Source organism: Schistosoma mansoni, assembly GCF_000237925.1.
Source record: "Schistosoma mansoni, WGS project CABG00000000 data, supercontig 0218, strain Puerto Rico, whole genome shotgun sequence".
Lineage (NCBI taxonomy): Eukaryota > Metazoa > Platyhelminthes > Trematoda > Strigeidida > Schistosomatidae > Schistosoma > Schistosoma mansoni.
In genome coordinates, this window is record NW_017386085.1 from 138,443 (window position 1) to 159,713 (window position 21,271).

Consider the following 21,271-nt stretch of genomic DNA (forward strand, 5'->3'; position numbering starts at 1 on the left):
CTTTTGTGATTATTGAGGAATCTTCAAGAACCTCAGGTTGATTTTACAGGTTTCTGTGTGCACTGGGGTTGAGTTTGTTCATTAGGCTGCAGACCAGACTTCTGCACTTTTTGTTAACTTTTTAGACAGCCTCAGGAGTACATTGTTCGACCAGCACATCGGTTAATCTTCTTTTCAGATCTAGACTGTTGAGGAATTTTGATGGTGACTTTCAATTCTTTTTAATCTTGTTGCCGAGAGTTCAGTTGCTCACAGTAGAATTATTGGCAACCTCACTGGCGTTTGGAGAGACTATGCTTGGGGATACTGTTTTACTAAGAGAATCTAATACAGTCGACGCTATGATGATGTTGAGTTTCAGCATATCTTTCATGGTTTTCGTATCTATTCATCCATTCTGGTGCTGTAAGAGATCCGTTTTTCCCCCACAGCGCGTTTTTGGCAGCTTATTAGTCTAAGGACTTCTTCCTTTCATGGTTGCTAAAACGTCTCTCCGAAAATTTGCCCGAGTAATGGTGATATTTCACAGCATTTCCTCAGGACTCATGTGACCCAAACTCACATACGACCTGACTTACTGAGTTGTAAGCAGCTCCTGTGGTTTACCCGCATAGCCCGTGAAACCACCCTTTACATTTGTTACGATAGAACTGTAAACAGGTTGCTTACTAGCTATCTTGGTGACTATGGTAAAGTATAATTTATCAAACAAACTGGGACAAAGCTTTATAACCGTGAAAAGAGATGACATAATAAAAATGAATGAAAACGATTCATATAGGCACTTGTAAATTGTTTAAAATGACTTTTCACCTAGAAAAACCCTAAACACGAAAAAGTAAACTAGTGCGAAACCTTGATCAACTATTAATTCAAGTGAAACCCAGAAAGGAAAATTAATTTATCGAACTTTAAGCTCAATATAGATATTTTTCATCAAAAACCGTACTATCATTGCGTCAAAATACAGGAAAATTTCAATAGATGCAATCCACATCAAAATAATACATCCAGTTCATTCACGGTGCGGTTATTTTATGTATTCTAATAAGTTTCAGCAGCCTCAATGTTTACTTGAAATTAATTGGATGGTACTGAGCATTCTCAATCAGTTTTTGGGTAGCAATCGATACTTTAAACATAATTGATAAGCTCGTCTAGATGTTCCCTACACTGATTTCTACTTTCAGAAAGTTTGACCAGATAGATACTTGCAGTTTAGGGACAGTGCATGTCACTGAGCTCTAATCAAACCTCCCATCCAGTTGAGTCATTTCTACTTTCGATGGTAGATCAATGGAGGTTGAATAGCTTCCCGAACATCTTCACGTATAAGAATAACCAACTCACATTATTCACTGCCACTTCACGGACCCCGTAGCAGTCTCTGTAGTTAGTACCTCTCCAATCTTTTCTAATAATACGTTTATTTGATGATATTCTAATTGTTCTGTGAAATCACCAAAGATGTCGCATCATCTTCATACCAGAAGAGGGTAACTCAGGTTAAAAACAACCCTCAAGATGTGACTTCGAAGTTGTGGTGGACCTCAGCAAAAGAGCTTAGTTAAAATATAACAATACGCAAAGTTACCAACAATATATCAAAAGAATTAACACTACAAACCTAAGCGTGTGTCTATGATTAACGCAAAAGGTAACAAATTACAGTTAAATTATAAAAAGGTATATTGAGCAACAAAATGGTAACAGTGTTATGAAATGAATGTTACTTGTAAGCTGCTTTCTGAGATAACAACCACAAATAAGCTCACTTGGTTAACAAAGGTTCTTCTGCACGTGATGGCACCAACAGCAAAATGAAGAAGATTAGATCCAGTAGTATTATTCAGTAATGATCCGGGCCAAATCTCCAACGTAGTGTGGAATGGACTAAAAGGATGTTATAATACTATTATAATCTTCAACCAAAGGCCGTGGCCGTTAAAGCAGAAGAATAGACGGCGGATACAACGTTTATATTTTAAGAATCGCGGTAGTGAAGAAGTGTTATATATAACCGAACAAAAGTATTTGTTTCTTTACCATTGATACAGAAAAACAACAGATATTGCATATAAGTGTGGTTACATAAAAAGTGTGACAAATAGGAAAAATATGTGATCTTTAATTTGTTGTTACAAAAAATCACTAGATATAAATGTCACTATAAAGTAAGCTAGGAGGTCATAGCATTCCTTTCCAACTGGAGTAGATCCACAACCCGCACTGGCAATCTGCACTCAACTATTAAAATGTGAGTTTATTTAAAACTTCTACTGCATAGCTTTAGCCAACCACTTTTTCTCTGACAAAGGCTATGACTAGTTTGTTCAAGTGTAAACCTCAAAAAGTCAAGTTTTTTTTTTTGAAACACAAAGATATCGTAACATAGCGTTCAAAATCTCTGGAATTCCCGAAAAGAATCTGCATAACATGCGAATTGATCAGTTACATACGTGTACAAGCAAATAAATTAAGACACAAAAGGTTGTTGATAGAAGTGTGCCAGAAAGGAAATAGATTTTTATTTCGGTGATTAATGGGTAGAAGAAAACTAAGTGGTTTTGCAGTTAGATAAAAATAGATAATGAGAGTGGAGGAATAAAAGAAGTATTTAACAAATTTAAAATGATCCCCTAGTCGAATGTAGAAATTTTAATTATTTACTAAAAAAGGAAAGATGAAAACAAAGAAATTGATTTTCTTTTAACAACAAACTAATGATTGAGAATGAGGTAAATCAAATAGTAACTTATCCATGAACAGTTTTACAACGTTAAACACTAAGATATTAGATACAGAATAAAATTTATCCTATTGAATAAAATTAAATAAATTCAGCATTTCACACTATAGTCTGGTTCGAGTTCCTACAAGAAAATAATCAAAATCACAATTATTAAGGATAAACACAATCTAACTTAAATTGAACTAGTTTATGACAAAAAGTTTCTATATTTATACATCATCGATTTACATTCACTCTAAACCATTTCCATATAATTTTTCATCAAATTTTTAGAGAGAACCAAAAAATCTCAGCAGTTCAGATAATAAACAGGCCTTATAGCTTGTTCTCTTTAAACAAATATTCCTTGAGGTGTTCATACATTTGATTTGGTAACTTGTTAAACATTGCAAAGATAGATTTTAAAAACTCCATTTAACTGACTCGTATCATTTGTGTATCTTTATATTACTTACTAGAAAATTACAGTCGAAAAACGACAAACTGAAGCTCGATAAGACTTATTTTAATAGAAAGTTGGTTTATAGTATTTTCGTTGCAATTTGACTTTAATAAATTCACGTCAATAAGCTCTGTTTTGCTTGTCATTTAAGATATTTTCTTATACTGTTTAGGCTTCACATTTGTCCGAATTGACACTGAAATACAATAGTAACACTAACCATAACGTCAGCAGTTAAAACCAATCTATTTTCTTGATTAATAGCAAATCGCAATGTATAAATATCATAATGAAACTAGACTTCTAGAGCTTATAGAAATCTTGGCAGTGAAGAAATGCAAGCTGATGAAATTGTTCATAGGCTCCCATTAAAGTTGGTTGAACCATACCACGTCTTATCAGCAGTAATTTTACGATTTTCCATAGGCCATTCAATATTGGTTAGTCACTTGCTGAAATATGAGAGGGTATGTGAAAATACAGCTGGATATACCATATCTGTGATACAGCTTCATCAATAACACCCCATTAGAATCTCCGAAGACGTTCTTTATCAAAAGGGATATAACTGTGCAAAGTATTCCGGATTGGGAGTTCAAAAAGCAGTCATCAGAATTTAAGAATATTTCTACCTAACAAGTGGTACGATTAGCCAAGAAGTACAGGGATCCTAGACTGGCTGATGATGGTAAAATTTCCTTCCCTCTAATTTGTGGCCGCTATTACTTAACTACTTTCTGCCAACAGGCACCGATTGCTAATTGGAATGTACATGGATTCAGGCAGGTCACATGACACAAATGATAGGCGCTAAACAAATTGTAACTGATTATCCTGCTTGAGGACTGTCAAGAATAAGAAAAATCCGTAAAAAGTGAAGGGGCCACACATTCAGAAAATCCTACTTAGATAGATTTCCTATCTATTCACATAAATATCATTCAAACAAAGAGAATGAGAACATACAAGCATTTCAAATCGAGATCGTTAACTGTTTGTATATTAGCGGTGAAAGTTTAACGAACAACGTAGATGAGTTGCATAATCCAAGTAATGCGAGTAATAATCGTTTGATAAGAATGTCTGAAGCATTGGCTTTTCGAATCACGGACTAGGAGCTGACAATAACCAGCATGTACGCTTGGTAGAGACAGAAAAACAGGAACAGGAGTCTGTCGATATCAATAAATCTGTACGGTACTTATTAGGATTGTCTAAAAACTCAAGGTGCCTAACTGGAGTCATCTGCTGCTAACAGTGAGCACCATCATCGTATGTTGAAGGAATTATCTCTCCCTGTTCGTCTCAGATACAAGTATACCATAATATTGAGAGACTTAGATCTTCCTCAAATCTACTGTAGGGTCACTGAATATCGAACAGATCATTGATCCCTGTTAAGGTCAAGGACAGTCAACGCGCATCAATCAATTACACGCCATGGACTGGCCCACGCGGCAGTGGTCGTACTTTCGTTTCTGTACTTTCGTGGTTGTACCTTAACTAATATATTCTTGTAATAACGTCCTTTGTGTTGTACAGTCTCCATAGCGTCCATAGTCCCTTGTTACGTCGATGGGGGCAATCCACGTAAGGTGCTGTTCGCGAGGTGTGACTTCAGCGTTAGTTGGTTCGTCACCATTCTCGTCTAACTCTAGTAGGCCCCTCCAAACATTTCAACATAGAACATCAACGTTGATGTTCTCCACTACTTTGTTAGACACATATACAATGAAGGTAATGACTGAAGATTGGTTTCTTTATCCTCGTTGAAGGACCTGTAATACCGATACAGATCAGTTTCCACAGCGTGCAATAAGTATTTGATCCTGTCACATCCCAGTCGATAACTCGAGTCATTCATACGGAATTCACTTTATGGTTTTTGACATTGCACTCAAAATTTAACAGGACTTGTAATGAACGTAAAAGTTCCTCCATGGAGTGACTTAACAATGATTCCATTATCGTTTTTCAAGTTATAACGTGTTTGCCCCATTAACCCGTCAAGAATTTTAAAAGTACGCTTAGGAAAATAGCCTCAGTAATCCCTAATACATTCTCAAGTTGATGAAGAGGAAAATTTTGCTCTAGAGAAGGTTAAAAACATGTAGTCGGTGAATTCTAATGTGTGTGGGCTAGTAGGTAAAATATTACCCGAACCTAACCAATTATACTTTTTTGCATTGTTGGTGAACAACCTGAGAATCTCGGCTGTCAACAGTGAATTGTCTACAACAGAACAGAATGAAGATAACACTAGTAAAAGCCATATCAATATCTTTATGAAAAATGATATCGAAGAAAAGTGAGGGATTGATTAACCGATTCTTAAGTTACAACTTCACTTGACACGAGAATTGCAATTTCTACAAATTAATTCACTGTAAGGGGTTATTACCCTAGACCAAGGGATAAAATCTCCATCGCTTAAATTGACAGTCAATGATATCCCACTGCAAGAAAAATGCGCTCATAGACCATGTAGCCTATATATATGCTCTTTCTTACTAAAGGGATCACTTTAATTTTGAAGGATATATAGGGATGATAAGAGCTAAATTTTACTCAATGAATTGGAAGTTTTGATAAAAGTCCTATCATTGATATAGTTCATGAAGTAGAACTTACACAGGAAAATCAAAACTCTTGTATGGGTTGTTCTGCTTAATTTATCAATGAGTAATGTCTTCATGATCCCACGTTTTAATCAAGTATTTCATTTGCTGTAGATCGGTAGTTTCACGCGCTTCTCTCAAAAACCACGATAATGGACACACTATCGAGGTTATGGGCTAGTTGTGGAGGTCCATGCATTGTGTGAAATTATGTTAGACCCAAACATTTGCATCAAAAAGCCTTTCGATTTCGGATATCCTGTTTTGTGTGGATCTTTAGGATGGAAACAAGGAGATGAAGAAGGAAAATGGGCCCAAAAAGCTATTGAGACATTAATAAAAAAGTTGAAGAAACGAAAAGGGGTTTTAGAGAGGCTCCAGTACGCACTTCTTCACCCAAATGAGCCCAGTGAGTGTGTAACTATCCCACGATCGCTAGATGGTCGAATTCAGGTTTCGTCACGAATTTCTTCATTTCATTTTCATAGGTTTCTCATCGAAAAGGATTTCCACATGTGATATACTGCAGAGTATGGCGTTGGCCTGACCTCCAGAGTCACCATGAGTTAAGGCCTGTTGAAAATTGCAAATTGCCATTCAGTTCTAAGGAGACGGAAGTGTGCATTAACCCATATCATTATACTCGCGTTGATTATCCTGGTAAGATTCAGTTATTTTCATTATACGAAATAGTCTTGCCCCCTGTATTAGTGCCTAGGCATAACGAATACCCAACAATCGAGTCTACTAAAAAGGATTCCCCAAGTGATGAAACATGTGACTCACACTGTTATTCAGGTTAGTATATTTCCTAAGTTCTTTAAGGTCAGATTCACATAATTCCGATTTTCCTAATGTATCTAGACTGTAAGGAGTGCCGAAAAGACTTTAAGCTTGTCACGTGTTTTATGAGTTTTTAATACATTCCTCATCCATTAAAAGGATACTACTGATCTGTATTCCACAAAACAGTAATGACACGTTAATTTGAAAACTGGATCCATTATAAATAGATAGAATCCCCGCTGCCTTCAAGGGATTGTCGCAAGCACCTTGTTTTATTCATCATTTAATCAACGTCAAGATATTGGGCCCTATTGTTTTATTTTCCGCACTATCATTTCATCAGTGTATGGATTACACGTTTCTGTATGTCCCTATCCTTGTTATTCCCGGCTATAGATTTTCCATGGCAAGTTTAGGGTTGGAATTAGTTTAAATATATGACGGACAACGTATTTTAGAAGTAGTGGCTGATGCTGTTCAGACTTCCACCAGGTCGACAAACATCTTATGTAGGAGTAAGGATGGTGAGACTATAATTTATGGACGATCTTTGAGGTTAGTTATAATGCCAAAACTGTATTTACCCAAATAGATGAGTAAATGTCCCACCAAAATCGGAGACCTGTTATCTTATACGTGATTGATCCGTTCATAAATTATAGTCTCGCCGTAAGGGCTCAAAAATTTTTGAGAGTTAAATTCAAAACCTCATCATTTGTAAAGTCGACGAAGTATGCTGATACTAATATTGGTACAACATCAGGATTTTCCAGTGTTTCTATCAAGCCTATTTTCGGCTAATACGTTTTCTTGTGATAATCAAACAGGCGACCTCTGTACATTTAGTAGCTTCATTTGGCTGTATAGTAATTTTTCTGTTTTAGAATTACAGTCATCTCTGGGTTTAAGTATTTCATTTATTTATTTATTTAAACACATGAACATTGGTACAATAAAGCATCAAATAGATATACGCCACATAAATCACTCGATTTGTGTGAGGGCCTGGATACTCCCTGGTTGCCCAAATCAAAGCAGGTGGTTTTCTTAGAGTCTTTGACCTAAAGGTCTAATTCACAAGGCATTGGAGCAACGTTAGAAGATTCAGTCCCCTGATAGCCCGTGACCAATAATCGGTTTACACACCATTTATTCCTTCATGATTTTGGAGCCCATGTGCACCATTGGTTTGGAATCAGGGTCTTCCAACTCCCTTAGGTTGATCCTCCGTATCTACCAACCCGGTTAAAGAGCCGGACATTCGCTTTTCATCCTCTCGGTTACGTAAACAACTTCGTTGCGAGAAGACAGTGAGTAGGACCTCCCTGGCAGTGATTGTATGTACGTGGTCATAAGAGAGCATTTCGACGGAGAGAGAACTGACTCTCCCCACCCTTGGCCGTACTAGGGCTTTTGGGGGCCTGGGTTTGAGAGCAAGGGAACTTTATATGAGTTAACTTGTCGACCATCCATTTCCGGATTTCTCTGTTAAGTCGTTACTCTGTGGATTTAATATGTTTTTATTAAGCTAGAAAAAACCCAAAAGCAGTTACATATGAAAAGTGCATACATGAAATCATTTACTTGACTTCATTTGTCGGTAGTCACCGTGTTAAAGCGACACATTCAAAGTTGATCATATAAGATGACATACTAGCTTTTATATATACACATTAGGTCAATCCACGATCATTTCGTCCGCTTGTCGTATTCAAGTTGTGTTTAAAGTTGGCAGACTAAGTATGTAATAAGTATTTTAGATGAAGTTTTAACAGAGACGCCTCCTTCATCCCTTCAAATTGTTTTGTAGTGTAAAATCAACTGTGTATCAACGCGTAGTACACTGTAGGCTTAACTAAAAAGTTACCATTGTTTCATGCATGAATTATTTGTTGGCCCATGTTTTCAATGTGATAAGTTTGGCTTGTAAATATTTGCCACATTCTAACACTTCAATAAAGTGCTTAATAATCTCAAAAGATTTTAGTTCAATTTTTCTGAGGTTAACCTACAGAGATGATTTAATTAATTAATCGTCTAACTCTCCAGAGACTGATAATCATAGAAACACAAATCAACATGGAGCACTCAGACGACATAGTCCTATGTAATTAAGATGTTTATGCAATGCAGCCTCCTTAACATCTTCAGTCAAGATCCGCGTTTCGGATGCGTTTTCCTTTCAAATGCAAAGTCTTACTTTAGGACTGATTTAAAACATTCTCAAGACTGATCATAGAAAGTGAAATAGTTGAATGTCGACCAATTCACTTGAAAGTCTCTTCAGCTCTAATGAGTTGGTTTCTAATAGAATAGAACAGATTCGGAAGGATCAACTTGTTTACTATTCGTCTTGTTAATTTCATCTTGTTGCGCTGTTCGCAAGACAACTTCGGGTAATATATATTTTCACCAGGGTCTACGTTAATTATGAATAAGTCATATGAATTCTATTATGGTTTTGAATATTAGTTTTAATTTACACATCCGGGTTTTAAATTATGCACGTGTTCACTATTTCCAGTAGGTCATAATACATTTGTTTGATAAATTTGTTAGAAAAGATTTCACATCATCTGAGTTATGTAATCAATGTCTTTTAGCTTTCCGTATTCACTTGGTCCTGTTATAGTATGCTTTGTAGGGATTAACTCACATTTACCTAGTACAAGTCTGTACACTGCTGTGAGCCCATTATATGAGGGCCAGCGGTACAACCAACTTCTGAGACCTAAGTAAATTTAAATTAACTTATTGTTTGAAAACCGAGTGCTCTAACATATTAGCTGCTGCTCTGTATTCAAGGATGGATTTTGGTTCTTTGCTAAGTGTTCCTATGTTGTTTATTAAAGGAGAAATCTGTCTGTCTGTTTACTTGAATTTGATTTTCTAAAATATATTCTTGTAGAGTTTGGTGTTCCTTGATGTAAAAACTACAATACTAGAAACAAATAAAGCCTTATTTGAACTTGAAAAAGTTCAGAAGAATGTTTTCACATTTACAACTAGCTACTAAACCCACATATTAAAATGTAACAGCTAATTAATACGCTATCAGAAGTGATAAAGACAAAATAGGAATAGTTTACGTCGTATAGTTCTGCTTCAGAAACAAGATGCAGTGCCGTAACAGCCAAGCGACAGATGCCAATAAACAGTTTTCTATAAGTTGACGATCGATTCGGAGTGAATTTCACCTAAATACCTGCAGGGCTTTTCTCAAAGAGGTTTAATTTTTTGGTTTCACGGTCCGGTCTCTCAGGTAGTTTTGCGCTCGGAGATTCTAAAGCTGTTTGTGTGAAAATAGAAGAGCAGTCTTAGTCTCCAAACTGTTGTTGTTTTTCGGCTTAGGGCGATTAATTTTAATTATTTTCTAAATTATAACTGAATTTGGTATGAGTTTTTATCTGTTACGCCTTGTAAACCAAGGTTTCGCATGTAGCACTTACTTTTGCCTTCCACCTGATGTGTTGATCATAAATAGATTGAATAAACAGGACCTTTTTGGATTTTAGTAGTTACAAGGGGCTGAACAATTTTGTTAATGCTCATTCGTAAAATTTTGTGATTCGTTTCTCTATACTTTGCCACAGGATTCCATGCTGTAAACTATCAGGAACCAAAATATTGGTGCAGTGTTGTGTATTATGAATTAAATTCACGTATTGGTGAAGCATACTTTGCCAGTATACCCAGTATCATTGTCGATGGTTTCACTAATCCAGGTCGGGATAGTGGTCGGTTTTCCGTAGGATTTTTATCAAATATTAATAGAAGCCTGGCTGTTGAAAATGCCCGCAAACAAATTGGAAAGGGTGAGTTTATTTCTGTTTCTTGGCATTTGGTTTGTTATTTACGTTTATAACTAATCGAAAATTCGAGCTACATTCTAGTAGTGGTTCCTCACTTAAATTGCTCCCTTACGAAAATGAGTATCATTTTAGTGAACTAATAGTATTTAGGTCTTCAGTGAAAAATCCACTTTATTACTACATTTGTGTAAAACACAGGATATCGTGTAGGGACTCTGAAGTTTAATAAATGGCCTACATTTTGGTAACACTAAACACATTACAACTTCAATAAACCTTGACATTGAAGTCTTCACGTCAATGGAACTAAAAATAATTACGACTTTAGACGAATTTTATCCTAAACTAATGTCGAAACTAGGTAAATACATAAGTGATCAACATAAAATAAAGCATGACACTGAAATAAGAAGTTAACTTGTAAGAATCCAATAGAATGTTGAAGCGGATGATTATCATGCCAAAATATCCAATAATCTTAATTTTGGTCGCTTTTTATCAAAGATTAACCAACGGTTACGCAATCCCCATAAGGAAGTCTGAAACCCCTGATGACAAGTCATAAACCCTCAAACACTAATTTCATGAATTAATGTCATATCTAGGTTTGATCTTCCATTTTCTACAGGCTAGTGCTAGTATACAAAGCCTCAATGTTTTTTCTTCATTTAGCTTATCATTTTATACTTACAATCATACTTCCGCCACATCAGTATAATAGACAAATAGAGGGAAGTTTATGTGAACAGCCGTCAAAATTCTATCCAACAGTTTGATGGAAATCGGACGCCAAGTATATAAAAGAAATTTTTGTAAAAATTTTGTTTGAAATAATATCAGCGATTGGGATTTCCACTAAACAAACTTAGATTTCGATTATTCCCTTGGTCAGGAGCAAATAGACAAAAGCCAATCAAGCCTTCTGAAGACAACTAGTGTAGCTTCTGCAGCAGTAGGCCCCTACATACGCAAGGGAAAAAGCAGGATCCTCAAATGCACTACAGAAAGTATCAACTCAATCACACTTAATGGGGAAACATTCGCGTATCTCGGTAGCATCATCTATAAACGTCGAGGATCTGATGCTGACGTAAAGGCGAGGATTGGCAAACCAAGGACGGTTTTCCTACAGTTGAAGAACATATAGAACTCAAAACAACTGTCAAACAACATCTAGGTTAGAGTCTTTAATATGAACGCCAAAACAGTTCTACTGTACGGAACTGTAACTTGAAGAACTATCACAACCATCATCAGAAAAGTACAGGCATTTCTAAACAATTGTCTACGTAAGATACTGAATGTCCGTTGACCTGATATCATCAGCAACAGCCCATTGTGAGAGAGAACGAACCAGCTTCGAACTGACGAAGAAATTAAAAACAAACGTTGGAAGTGGTGGGTGGGATATACATTATGGAAATCACCAAACTGCATCATGAAGCAATCACTAACTTAGAATCCTGAAGGGAAGCGGAGAAGAGAAGACGAAAGAGCACATTGCGTTGAGGATTGGAAGGAAACATGAAAAGGATAAATTGCAACTGGAAAGGATTGCCGAGGACAGAATTGGATGGAGAATGGTGTGGGTGGCCTATGCTCCTCCACGAGGAGTAACAGGCGTACGTTTATCGTAGCAGCTTAAATTTTAAGGATAGAACCTCAGAGACCTTAAAGTGATCACTATTACTTTTATACTGTCAATCTTCAAGTAACTGAAACATTTTAAATACCAACTGTCCTGTTGTACAGGATAGATTATCCTTTTTGTATCATTTCTATACTTCCGTTGGAGTGTATTCGTTTAGTAGTTTTGAAATTCAAATATTTGTTCAGACTATCGTCAGTCACTTTAACAAATCCTAACTATTCAATTTAAGGTGGTACTTTTTTACAAACTACTGGGACGAGTTTTGGCAAAGTTCCCAGAACGAAATACAACTGTTGTTAAAACTTTAATTTTATTTGGTTGTTCGAGTGACTTTCTATAAAGATCGCATTAATTAAGTTACTTCGCTCGCGAAAAATATTAATCACAATCATTCATAACGCGTTTTTTATTTATCATTAATCATTGCCTATGTGTGTGCATGTGTGTGAATTTACAAAATAATAGTCTGTCATCTCATATATATATATATATATATATTTCTCAAACTCTCATACTTATATAAGTTAACTAGGCTACAGTTAAGTAAGTCTGATAATCACTAGCATGTATATTACTGTCCTCTTACATACATAAACAGAATTTATGCTTGTATTTTCAATATTCTGTTTTGTCCATTAATAAGCGTAAACAGAATTTCAAAAGGATAAACGAATGGACAATAAATTACGTATGATGTATACGTAGTAACTGTAACTTATTTTCTAGCAGAATTCTCCTGTCTTTCTACCATGTTCTCGGGAAATGTATTAAACTATGTATCCTTCTACATCATATCATATTACACTTTAATACCCCTACACAACTGATCTCCCCATCCACTAAGTATTTTACTATGCATTTTAAAAATCCAAAAACTTGCTTCCTTTAAAATCATGTACACAGAAATCCCTTAAATTCATGCTTATTATTATTATTATTGTTATTATTATTGCATATTCTATGATGGCGCCACATTGAACGCCACTTGACTATGGGCGTCTATAAATGGTTGTTAGGTTTTTCCTCTTTTCCTTCCTATATGCAATAATTTATAACCTTTCCTCTCCTTTCTTATCTCTTCCCATGCCCTTCATCATCACTTTCACATTAGGAGCCGTCTACATTCACTTAAAATTTGATTGGGTTACCTATAAATTTTCGACTGAAATCTTATTATCTTCATAATTATTGTTATCGTATTTATTGTTATAAATATTATTCCAATTCGGTATGAATTTTTGTTTGTTTTCTCATGTTTTTAGTCTTAAAAAGGTAGCCTTAGCATTTACCAGTACTAGTCATTGATAATAATAGTAATAATATTAGAGCACCATTACTTCCTTCATATTTATAACATTTTCTCGTTTACTTCGTTGTGTAATCATATTTGATGGTGAGTTTTCCATTCTTAAATGCAATTAATCCTCACTGCAGCAAGATATATATATATATATATATATATATATATAGTTTTCTCTTCATGTATTTACCTTCAGTTATTGTTTACCTGATACAGTTAACGGATCACACCATTTTGGTCATTTACCATTTCTTTTGCAAAGTAAATTGTAAGGGAAATTTTAAACCGTTTGTGCTATTAACGTGTGGGAGCGTTGAATATTTCCACAGACATCTACTGGTTTTCAGGTTTAATGTTATTTATTGCTCCATCCACTTCAGTTTGAACGGCTGGGTAACACCAGTAATCCTTACACAAAACCATGTAATTTGAAGAATTTACATAAACCTGCACTTGTATATTGAATTGGGTAGAATTGTTCAAGTTTTAGGTTCCTATTTCCAATAGAAAATGGGGAAGCTAACTTGATTGTAGAATCTGTTGTAAACAGAACAGCACTGTGGACCCTACTTTTGCGATATCGGTGATTGAATACCGAATTCTTTCTGCATGTAAATTATTTCTGTCCTGAATAGCTTTTTCACTAGTTCGATAATAGATGTATATCACCAATTGTCTAGAAAATTGAATTTGCCTTCACTTTCCACTGTGATCTCAATATTATCGTGTAGATTATTAAATTCCAAAAAAATAACAGTTTTGTTAACGGTTGCCTAACTCATTAATGCCAACTGCACACTTGTATGGTGATTTATGAGTACCTCACAGAATGATCCAAGCCTTTATATATTCACTTAAGTTTCGACTCTTAAAGAAATATTTTTTCTGTGTATTCGACATGTTCTTATTTTTTTCATCGAGTTATATCGTCTACGTTCAATCTTTCCTACTACCACTAATGCTGTCATTACATCTATCACTTTGGGATTTGCCTTGACGATTTCATCTCGTTGTGATAATGTTGTGTAGCAAATTGAATCGATGGACATATGTACCAGGTTCTACGTTACGTTTGAATGTCTGGTCGCATAACTTGCACATATAGTTAGCATTCATAATTATTTGTTCGGAACAAATCTAAAACGGGTTAGACCACCTTTTACCTTCTACATTTGTGAATGCTATTATATAGTCATGTATAGAAGTTTCAATGTTATAACGACTTCGTTGATTCGATAAGGATTTCAGATTACTGATACAAAAAACTTACGATTCATTTATTAAACTTATCCCCAAACCACAACTGAACAAGGTTTTCTAGAAATTTAACCATTTTGTTGTAGATGTAAATCCCCATAGGCAATTTAATGTAAAAAACCAAACGAAATATTCTGTATTGATTCTAAATGTGGTTTTCATTCTGAGTTTTTGTACCCGCTCACTGTGAACTTCGTTCTTTTGATTTCCAACACATTTGTCGTTCAAATCCCAATTGTTCAATTTAATAATTTCTGTTACTAATGATCATTCAATTTTATCAGCATTTAATTGAGTTAACTCAAGTATAAATTGAAATCATCTGGGGTTTATACCAGTTGGATCTTCCTTGTAAGATTTGTGGTTTCAAGCTATCGGGGCTAAAAGAGAAGATAGCTATCACATTCTGGTTCTAAGTGTGGTCAGGGATATCGCTGTGCCACAAATCATGTTACAAATTTTGACTAATTAAATACGTGGCTATATTGTGGTGCTAGACGCCTAAGCTGTAATTTGTACATTAAGTATCCAAGTGAAAGTATGACTAAGGATTACTTGTAGGTTATAACTAAAGATTATGAGGTAACCAATGCTACTTTGGTTCTGCTTGTCAGTAACACTGTAATTGACTAGTTTCATTTCATTGAAATCATGAACCGATCTAGGTTAGACCACCACGGCTGAACACCATTGGTCATGGCTTCTTACTACAATTCCGAAAATTTCACCTTAAAGCTGGTCGCTAGGTAACATAATTATTGTCAGTTCTATTGGAAAGCCATGACCAGTGGAGCTAATCCGTATCGAATGTGAGGCAGTCACCTACCGAAGACAACGAATGATGGCCGCAAAGTATTATGAATTAATTGAGGTTAGACAATAACACTGTTGGGTTCTGTCTCAATGGTCGAGAGGTTAAGAGTTCGCGTGCAAAACAAGTGTTGGTCTTGAGTCCCGTGTGAGGAATTTTGGATGCACACTGTTGAGGAGTCCCATACTAGGAGGAAACAGCCATTTAATTTCTCCAGGTTTTTCAATGGTGGTTTGACATTGATCGGTCCATAATTTCAATGAAATTCAGCAATCTCCTCAATCCCTTACCGACAACTTTTCATTCTTTTTTTTTATCTGTGTTAGATAGTTTTGTACTTAAGTTCGTTTTAATGTTGTGATTAAAATCTTTAAACAGTTGGGTATTAAATTATCCCCCTATCAAGGTGACCGAAACCGACCAAAAAGGAGTTTTCTAGTCTTCAATTTAAATTAAAACTTCAAAATTATGCGCATAAAGTTGAATCTTCTTTGCTTCCTTAGTGGCTAAACGCCTCGAAATTTTGTGATATATTCCCTGGGATTTCACACTGTGTCATCGTCAATCGAAGATGCAATAACTTTTCGTTTCCTACATGTGTTCTCAATTATTTAGGTTAAGGTATAGGGTTATTAGGGTAATTGGTGCATACCGATGTTTTGGGCGTTTTCTGTCAAATCTGGTTCATCATTAAATTTAGCTTTGAAATTATAAAATTAAAAAAAATGCTCATTCTACCGCTTAGGGATTTGTGATTACCGAGCTAAGATAGTCCTAATGTGGAAATAATATATGAGAGTTGTATTTAAGGCCTATAAAATACGTCTTTTATAGTTTATCACAGAACATTATTAATAAATTCTTAGTGGTTTACTGTTTGTGAAATGTATTTTGTCTAAATTGATGCCTAGTGTATTCATTTTAACGTCTTATTTAGGTGTTCATTTGTTTACTTTTGGTGGTGATGTCTACGCAGAATGCTTATCGGATTGCAGTATTTTCATTCAATCCCGCGAGTGTAATGAACGTCATCATTTTCACCCAACAACTGTGATCAAAATACCTCCAGGTGGATGCTTACGCATATTTTCCAATCGTCAATTTGCTCATATTCTTAGTTATACTATATCACGAGGTGTTGAAGCTACCTATGATCTTGTACGTATGTGTACCATACGATTAAGTTTTGTTAAAGGTTGGGGTGCTGAATACCACCGACAGGACATTACTTCTGCACCATGTTGGATAGAAATCCACTTGCGTGGTCCTTTCTTATGGCTTGATCGCGTTCTTCGTCAAATGGGTCCAAGTCGAAGTCCGATCTCTTCAGTTTCCTAACTCATAAAAGCTTACTATGTCAACAGCTGTCAGTCATTTCTTGTTTTATTTTACTCTATCATACACAAACATACCCTCATCACCGTCCCGCTACACCCATATTGTGATCATTTATTTGAGTGACAAAACTTTATCAATATTTTATTCACTCTGTGATTGTGTGGTTATTCAGTTCTTATATACCACTTACTTATTGTCAAATAAGTTTACCAATTTTTTTGTTTTTGTATACGCTTCCTCACCCTTTTTTCTAATTTTTAAACAGAAGACTCTTGTATTGCGTTTTATGCACTTACTTGCTACCTTGAACACCTATGTATTCACATATTGTTGTTTTTATCCACCTAATGTTTAGATCATATTGAAGAATCACTAATTCTCCCCCTTTTATTTTTACTATTTCGATAATTTATTGTGTGTAATATCTACCTTTATTTTATCGTGATTACCTAATATTACACACTCTATCTAGATCACATGTATTCGCTTTTTTGCCTATTATCATGGTATTACCATTATTAGTATTGCTACTTCTCTTTGATCCAACAATCAAGCGCCTATTGACTTTCTTTATATTTTCAACCATTTAACTGAATAGAATTTTCACCTTTTTTACGTACATGTTTGCTCAGAAAATAAATTACTGTGTACATGCGTGCTGGAAGTCCTGATGATAACAATGTTATGTGTTTTCAAAGTATGTATCAATAACAAATAAAGTTAAATATTCGTTTGTTTTATTATTATTCTGTGATAAGCCTTTCGGATGTTGAATTTCAAGTTCGTAAGTGGTTTTTGTTATCATATAAAGTAATAATAGTCTCGAAACCAGAGATCACAACTATTTCGAAATAGCTCTTGAAATTTCTCAAGAGTACACGCTGTCGATCCTGTTGCAGTACTTGGGATTTTGAAGGTACTTTATACTTTAATTATTTTGCGAATTTTATGATACTCATTGGGAAAGTAGATTGAGCAATGTAAAACATTACAATATAATGCCATAGTTGTGGTTACTACATTATCATGAAAAATACAAGGTAAATGCATCCCAATCATTGCGGTTGTTTATAATACATATTGTTTAGCGCTTGTAGTAGGCTTTTTCTTATTCAAAGTACCGGACATCCACTCCAAGAAGTCGACTATAATCTCCTAACTGGTTTAGGTCATCAGTCAGATACTTTTCTAGATTTTATCCTCAGTTCATTCCAACTCGGATTTGAAAAGTTTGTCGATTAGTGATAAATTCAATAGGAATTTGTAAAATAATAATTGGGATTATAGGATGAAATCACCTTTAATACTGTAGTCGGTGGAATTACAAAATCTCAGTTTCATATTTTAGATTACTCGAGAAGCACTTCGTTATGTGTGACTCCTTATTTTGGATTCTATAGAATAAGATGTAAGTATTTGAAAAATAAATTATAATTTCCTAATAAACTCTTTAGGAACACAACCTTCTATTTTCACAAATCTCTCCACGAGATGATCTGAACTAATAATGCTCATGTTCTGACTAGAGATTAGCTTCCAGGTAGATTTCGTGATATTCTCTGGAGAAACTATGATTTGTAGTCAGTAAGGTTAAGAATAACACAATCGGTCAACGTATGATATTGGAAAACTTTGCTATATGTCACAAGTTGACTAGAAAGTATATGCCCCCAAATGCCCTGGTACGGCCGAGAGTGGGCAGAGTCCGCTCTCCCTCTCGAAATGCTCTCACATGGCCACGCGTATATAGCCTCTGTCAAGGAAGTCCTACTCGCTGCCTTCTCGTGGCACCGGTGTTGTTTACGAAATTGAGAGGACGAAAAGCGAATGTCCGGCGCTTTAACCGGGTTGGTGGACACGGAGAGTTCACCTAGGGGAGTTGGAAAACCCTGATTCCAAATCAATGGTGCACATGGGCTCCAGTATCCTGAAGGAACGAATGGCATACGAACCAATTGTTGGTCACCGACTACCATGGGACTGCATCGCCTCACGATGCTCCACTGCCTTGTGGATCAGACCTTTATGGCGAAGGCTCCGGGTGTGGCCCCTTAAGAAAACCACCTGCTTCAGTTCGGGCACCTAGGCAGTATCACAGCCCTCACACAAATCAAATGAGATTTGTGCGGCGCATATGTATCTGGTGCTTCCTTGTACCAATATTTATGTGTTTAAATAAATAAATAAAATAAATGCCATTAGGTCTCGACTCGACCCACTAAGTTTTACTGGCCCTCTGCAAGATTCGATGGTTCTGAGTTCGGTTACAACTGTTGTTGTCGGTTTACAATGCCAAGGAATCATAAAGCTGTAATGAGACAAGTGAAGTGAAGTACAATTACTACTTAAATCTAGGTCCCAGAGTGAACATCAGCTCTGAGATGCAGGTACACCCAGCTGACGAGTCTCAAATAGGACGAAACTCGCGTCAAACAGGATTCCACTGCTAGCCACTATCCATCTCTGCTTACCATGTTTGTGAATTAAGGCTATATCGAGGCAATACGTACAGTATGCACATATGCCAATAAAGGACTGGCCAGTTGCAGTCCTAAACATCAATGAGAAGATTCAAGCAATACTAAGTGAATCTAGGTTCTGTTTTTCAATTATTTAAAATGATGGAATGCTAAATTTCGTAATTCAATCTTAGAGATTATAAATTCTTTACTAATCATTACTTTATCCACCATTATTTTGTAATCCAATTCATTGCTCTAGAATGATATCAATGAATCCTTTCTCGTTTTTGTTATAACTTGGGTCCTATCAATATTTGACGTAATGATACCGCCAATTCAAGAGCAGTGAATTATTGACCGGACCAACGACGCATATAACCCGTACGAGAAGTCTAGAATCCTTCCCGGTCTTTCTCCCTGCCTAGCCCTGTTTGTTGAGTCCAGAACACCAATAACAGCTTCTGCGATATGAATCATGTATTTCAAACATACTGGGTTTATATACAAACCAAACGGACCACATCGTACCATAAAATAGAAAACATTTGCATAAGATTCAGCCAAAAGTGGCTGTGAACGTGGGAGACAGTGATTGATAGACTGGACATAATAATAATAATAGTTCATAGCTTATAATAAAAGGAAGAAGCATATGAATAGTTTGGTTACTTAACAATTATTCAATAAAAATATATGTATAGTATTAGTCCAGAAATAGATTCCAACAGTTACCATTCATTATTCTCATCGGGATATGACAGTTTTTTTCCCAACATAATTCTGGGTAACAAATGTGTTATCAAACATCATTGTGTCTCTTAACTGACAACTTATGAACGATGTTTCCAATATTCCAGGAAGTAGTCACCTTGGGATTCTAATGTTTATGTCTTCACTTTAAGTTGGTTTCTCAAAAATAAATAATGTAAGGTTAAAATAAAGAAATTAATACGTTAAATCAAGTCTTACTAATGGTATTTATGTGTACCTATCTCTTATTAGTGTAGAGGAATTTGTGGGGATTGTAGAAGTTTAATAGTTTAAATCGCTAAGTGATCTTAGCTAGACCACTAATGAAAGCTTGAAAGCACTAGATGGCCGTCTCGTCCTAGTATGGAACTTCGCAGCAATAAGCATTTACGATACCGCAACCGGGGATCGAAACCATAACCTTCGGTCTTCAGTACGAACATAACATCTAGACCACTGCTGAAGAGTCTTATACTAAGATAAAATGTTCACACAGTGCTTCCAGGTTTTTCAGTGTTGTTCTAGCTAAGATCAGTTTCCGATTTAGCCTATCTGTGAATTTCTTTCATATCTATTCTGCTGAATGTTAGTTGTTTGTCACGAATTTTTTGACTAATTATGTATATATTTAGGTCTGTTATAACTGAATTCATCTGATTTGTTCGCAGCATTCGTCACATATGACAAAGCTACTAGATGATTAGTGCTAAGTTTATACTCAAGATCTTAAGCAAAACGTCATGTTCATTGATAAGGTTATAGACATCCATCGTCTTCCGGATGTTTTAATGTCAAACAATCATATATATTGACGTATAGTGTTGGCTGACGTAAATCGAGGTTGGAAAAAGACTATCAAAAAACAGTATCAACTGTTTGTGCAGTTCATGTTGGTAGGTCTAGACTTCTTGATTAGTGACTTCAAAATACTCGAAATCATTGATCGTAGATGTTGGGTTACTATGCAAAATGGAACACCGAGGCACAATCAAATATATTCTCCAGTTTCACCAAACTTTCCACTTTTACCTTTAATTTTCTTCCTTTTCAATTGTATTAGTTATGTTTAGATTTCCACTGTGTTTAATGTTATTTCTCCTTTTCGATTATTATCTTTTTTGATAGTTGAAAGCGTGAGTCATTTGGTGCTCTTAAGCGATAAGGTTCTGTATAAAAATTGAGCCCTAACGTCGTAGGACGTGCGCACTAAATGACCTGATTCAGCTTTGGGGTACGCAAATCTTATACAATTAATCATAATTCAGCAGTTCAGGTTTTCTTCATGTATTTTT

At 35.6% G+C, this 21,271-nt stretch overlaps 1 protein-coding gene across 2 annotated transcripts in view; it reads left to right on the forward strand.

Annotated features, from left to right (window-relative positions):
* Smp_160650.1 (smad1, 5, 8, and, putative) overlaps positions 1-17,902 on the forward strand; it is a gene marked incomplete at both ends in the record, with an annotated part of 51,719 nt that extends 33,817 nt beyond the window's left edge. The window contains 5 exons of one of the 2 annotated variants that reach the window (XM_018792287.1): positions 6,030-6,265; positions 6,301-6,472; positions 6,506-6,610; positions 10,192-10,413; positions 16,367-17,902. In XM_018792287.1, coding sequence (XP_018647250.1) covers positions 6,030-6,265; positions 6,301-6,472; positions 6,506-6,610; positions 10,192-10,413; positions 16,367-16,767 — 1,136 coding nt within the window. The remainder of the gene's footprint in view (positions 1-6,029; positions 6,266-6,300; positions 6,473-6,505; positions 6,611-10,191; positions 10,414-16,366) is intronic. The other variant, XM_018792298.1, reaches the window with a different exon arrangement.
* Between the last annotated feature and the right edge of the window lie 3,369 nt (positions 17,903-21,271).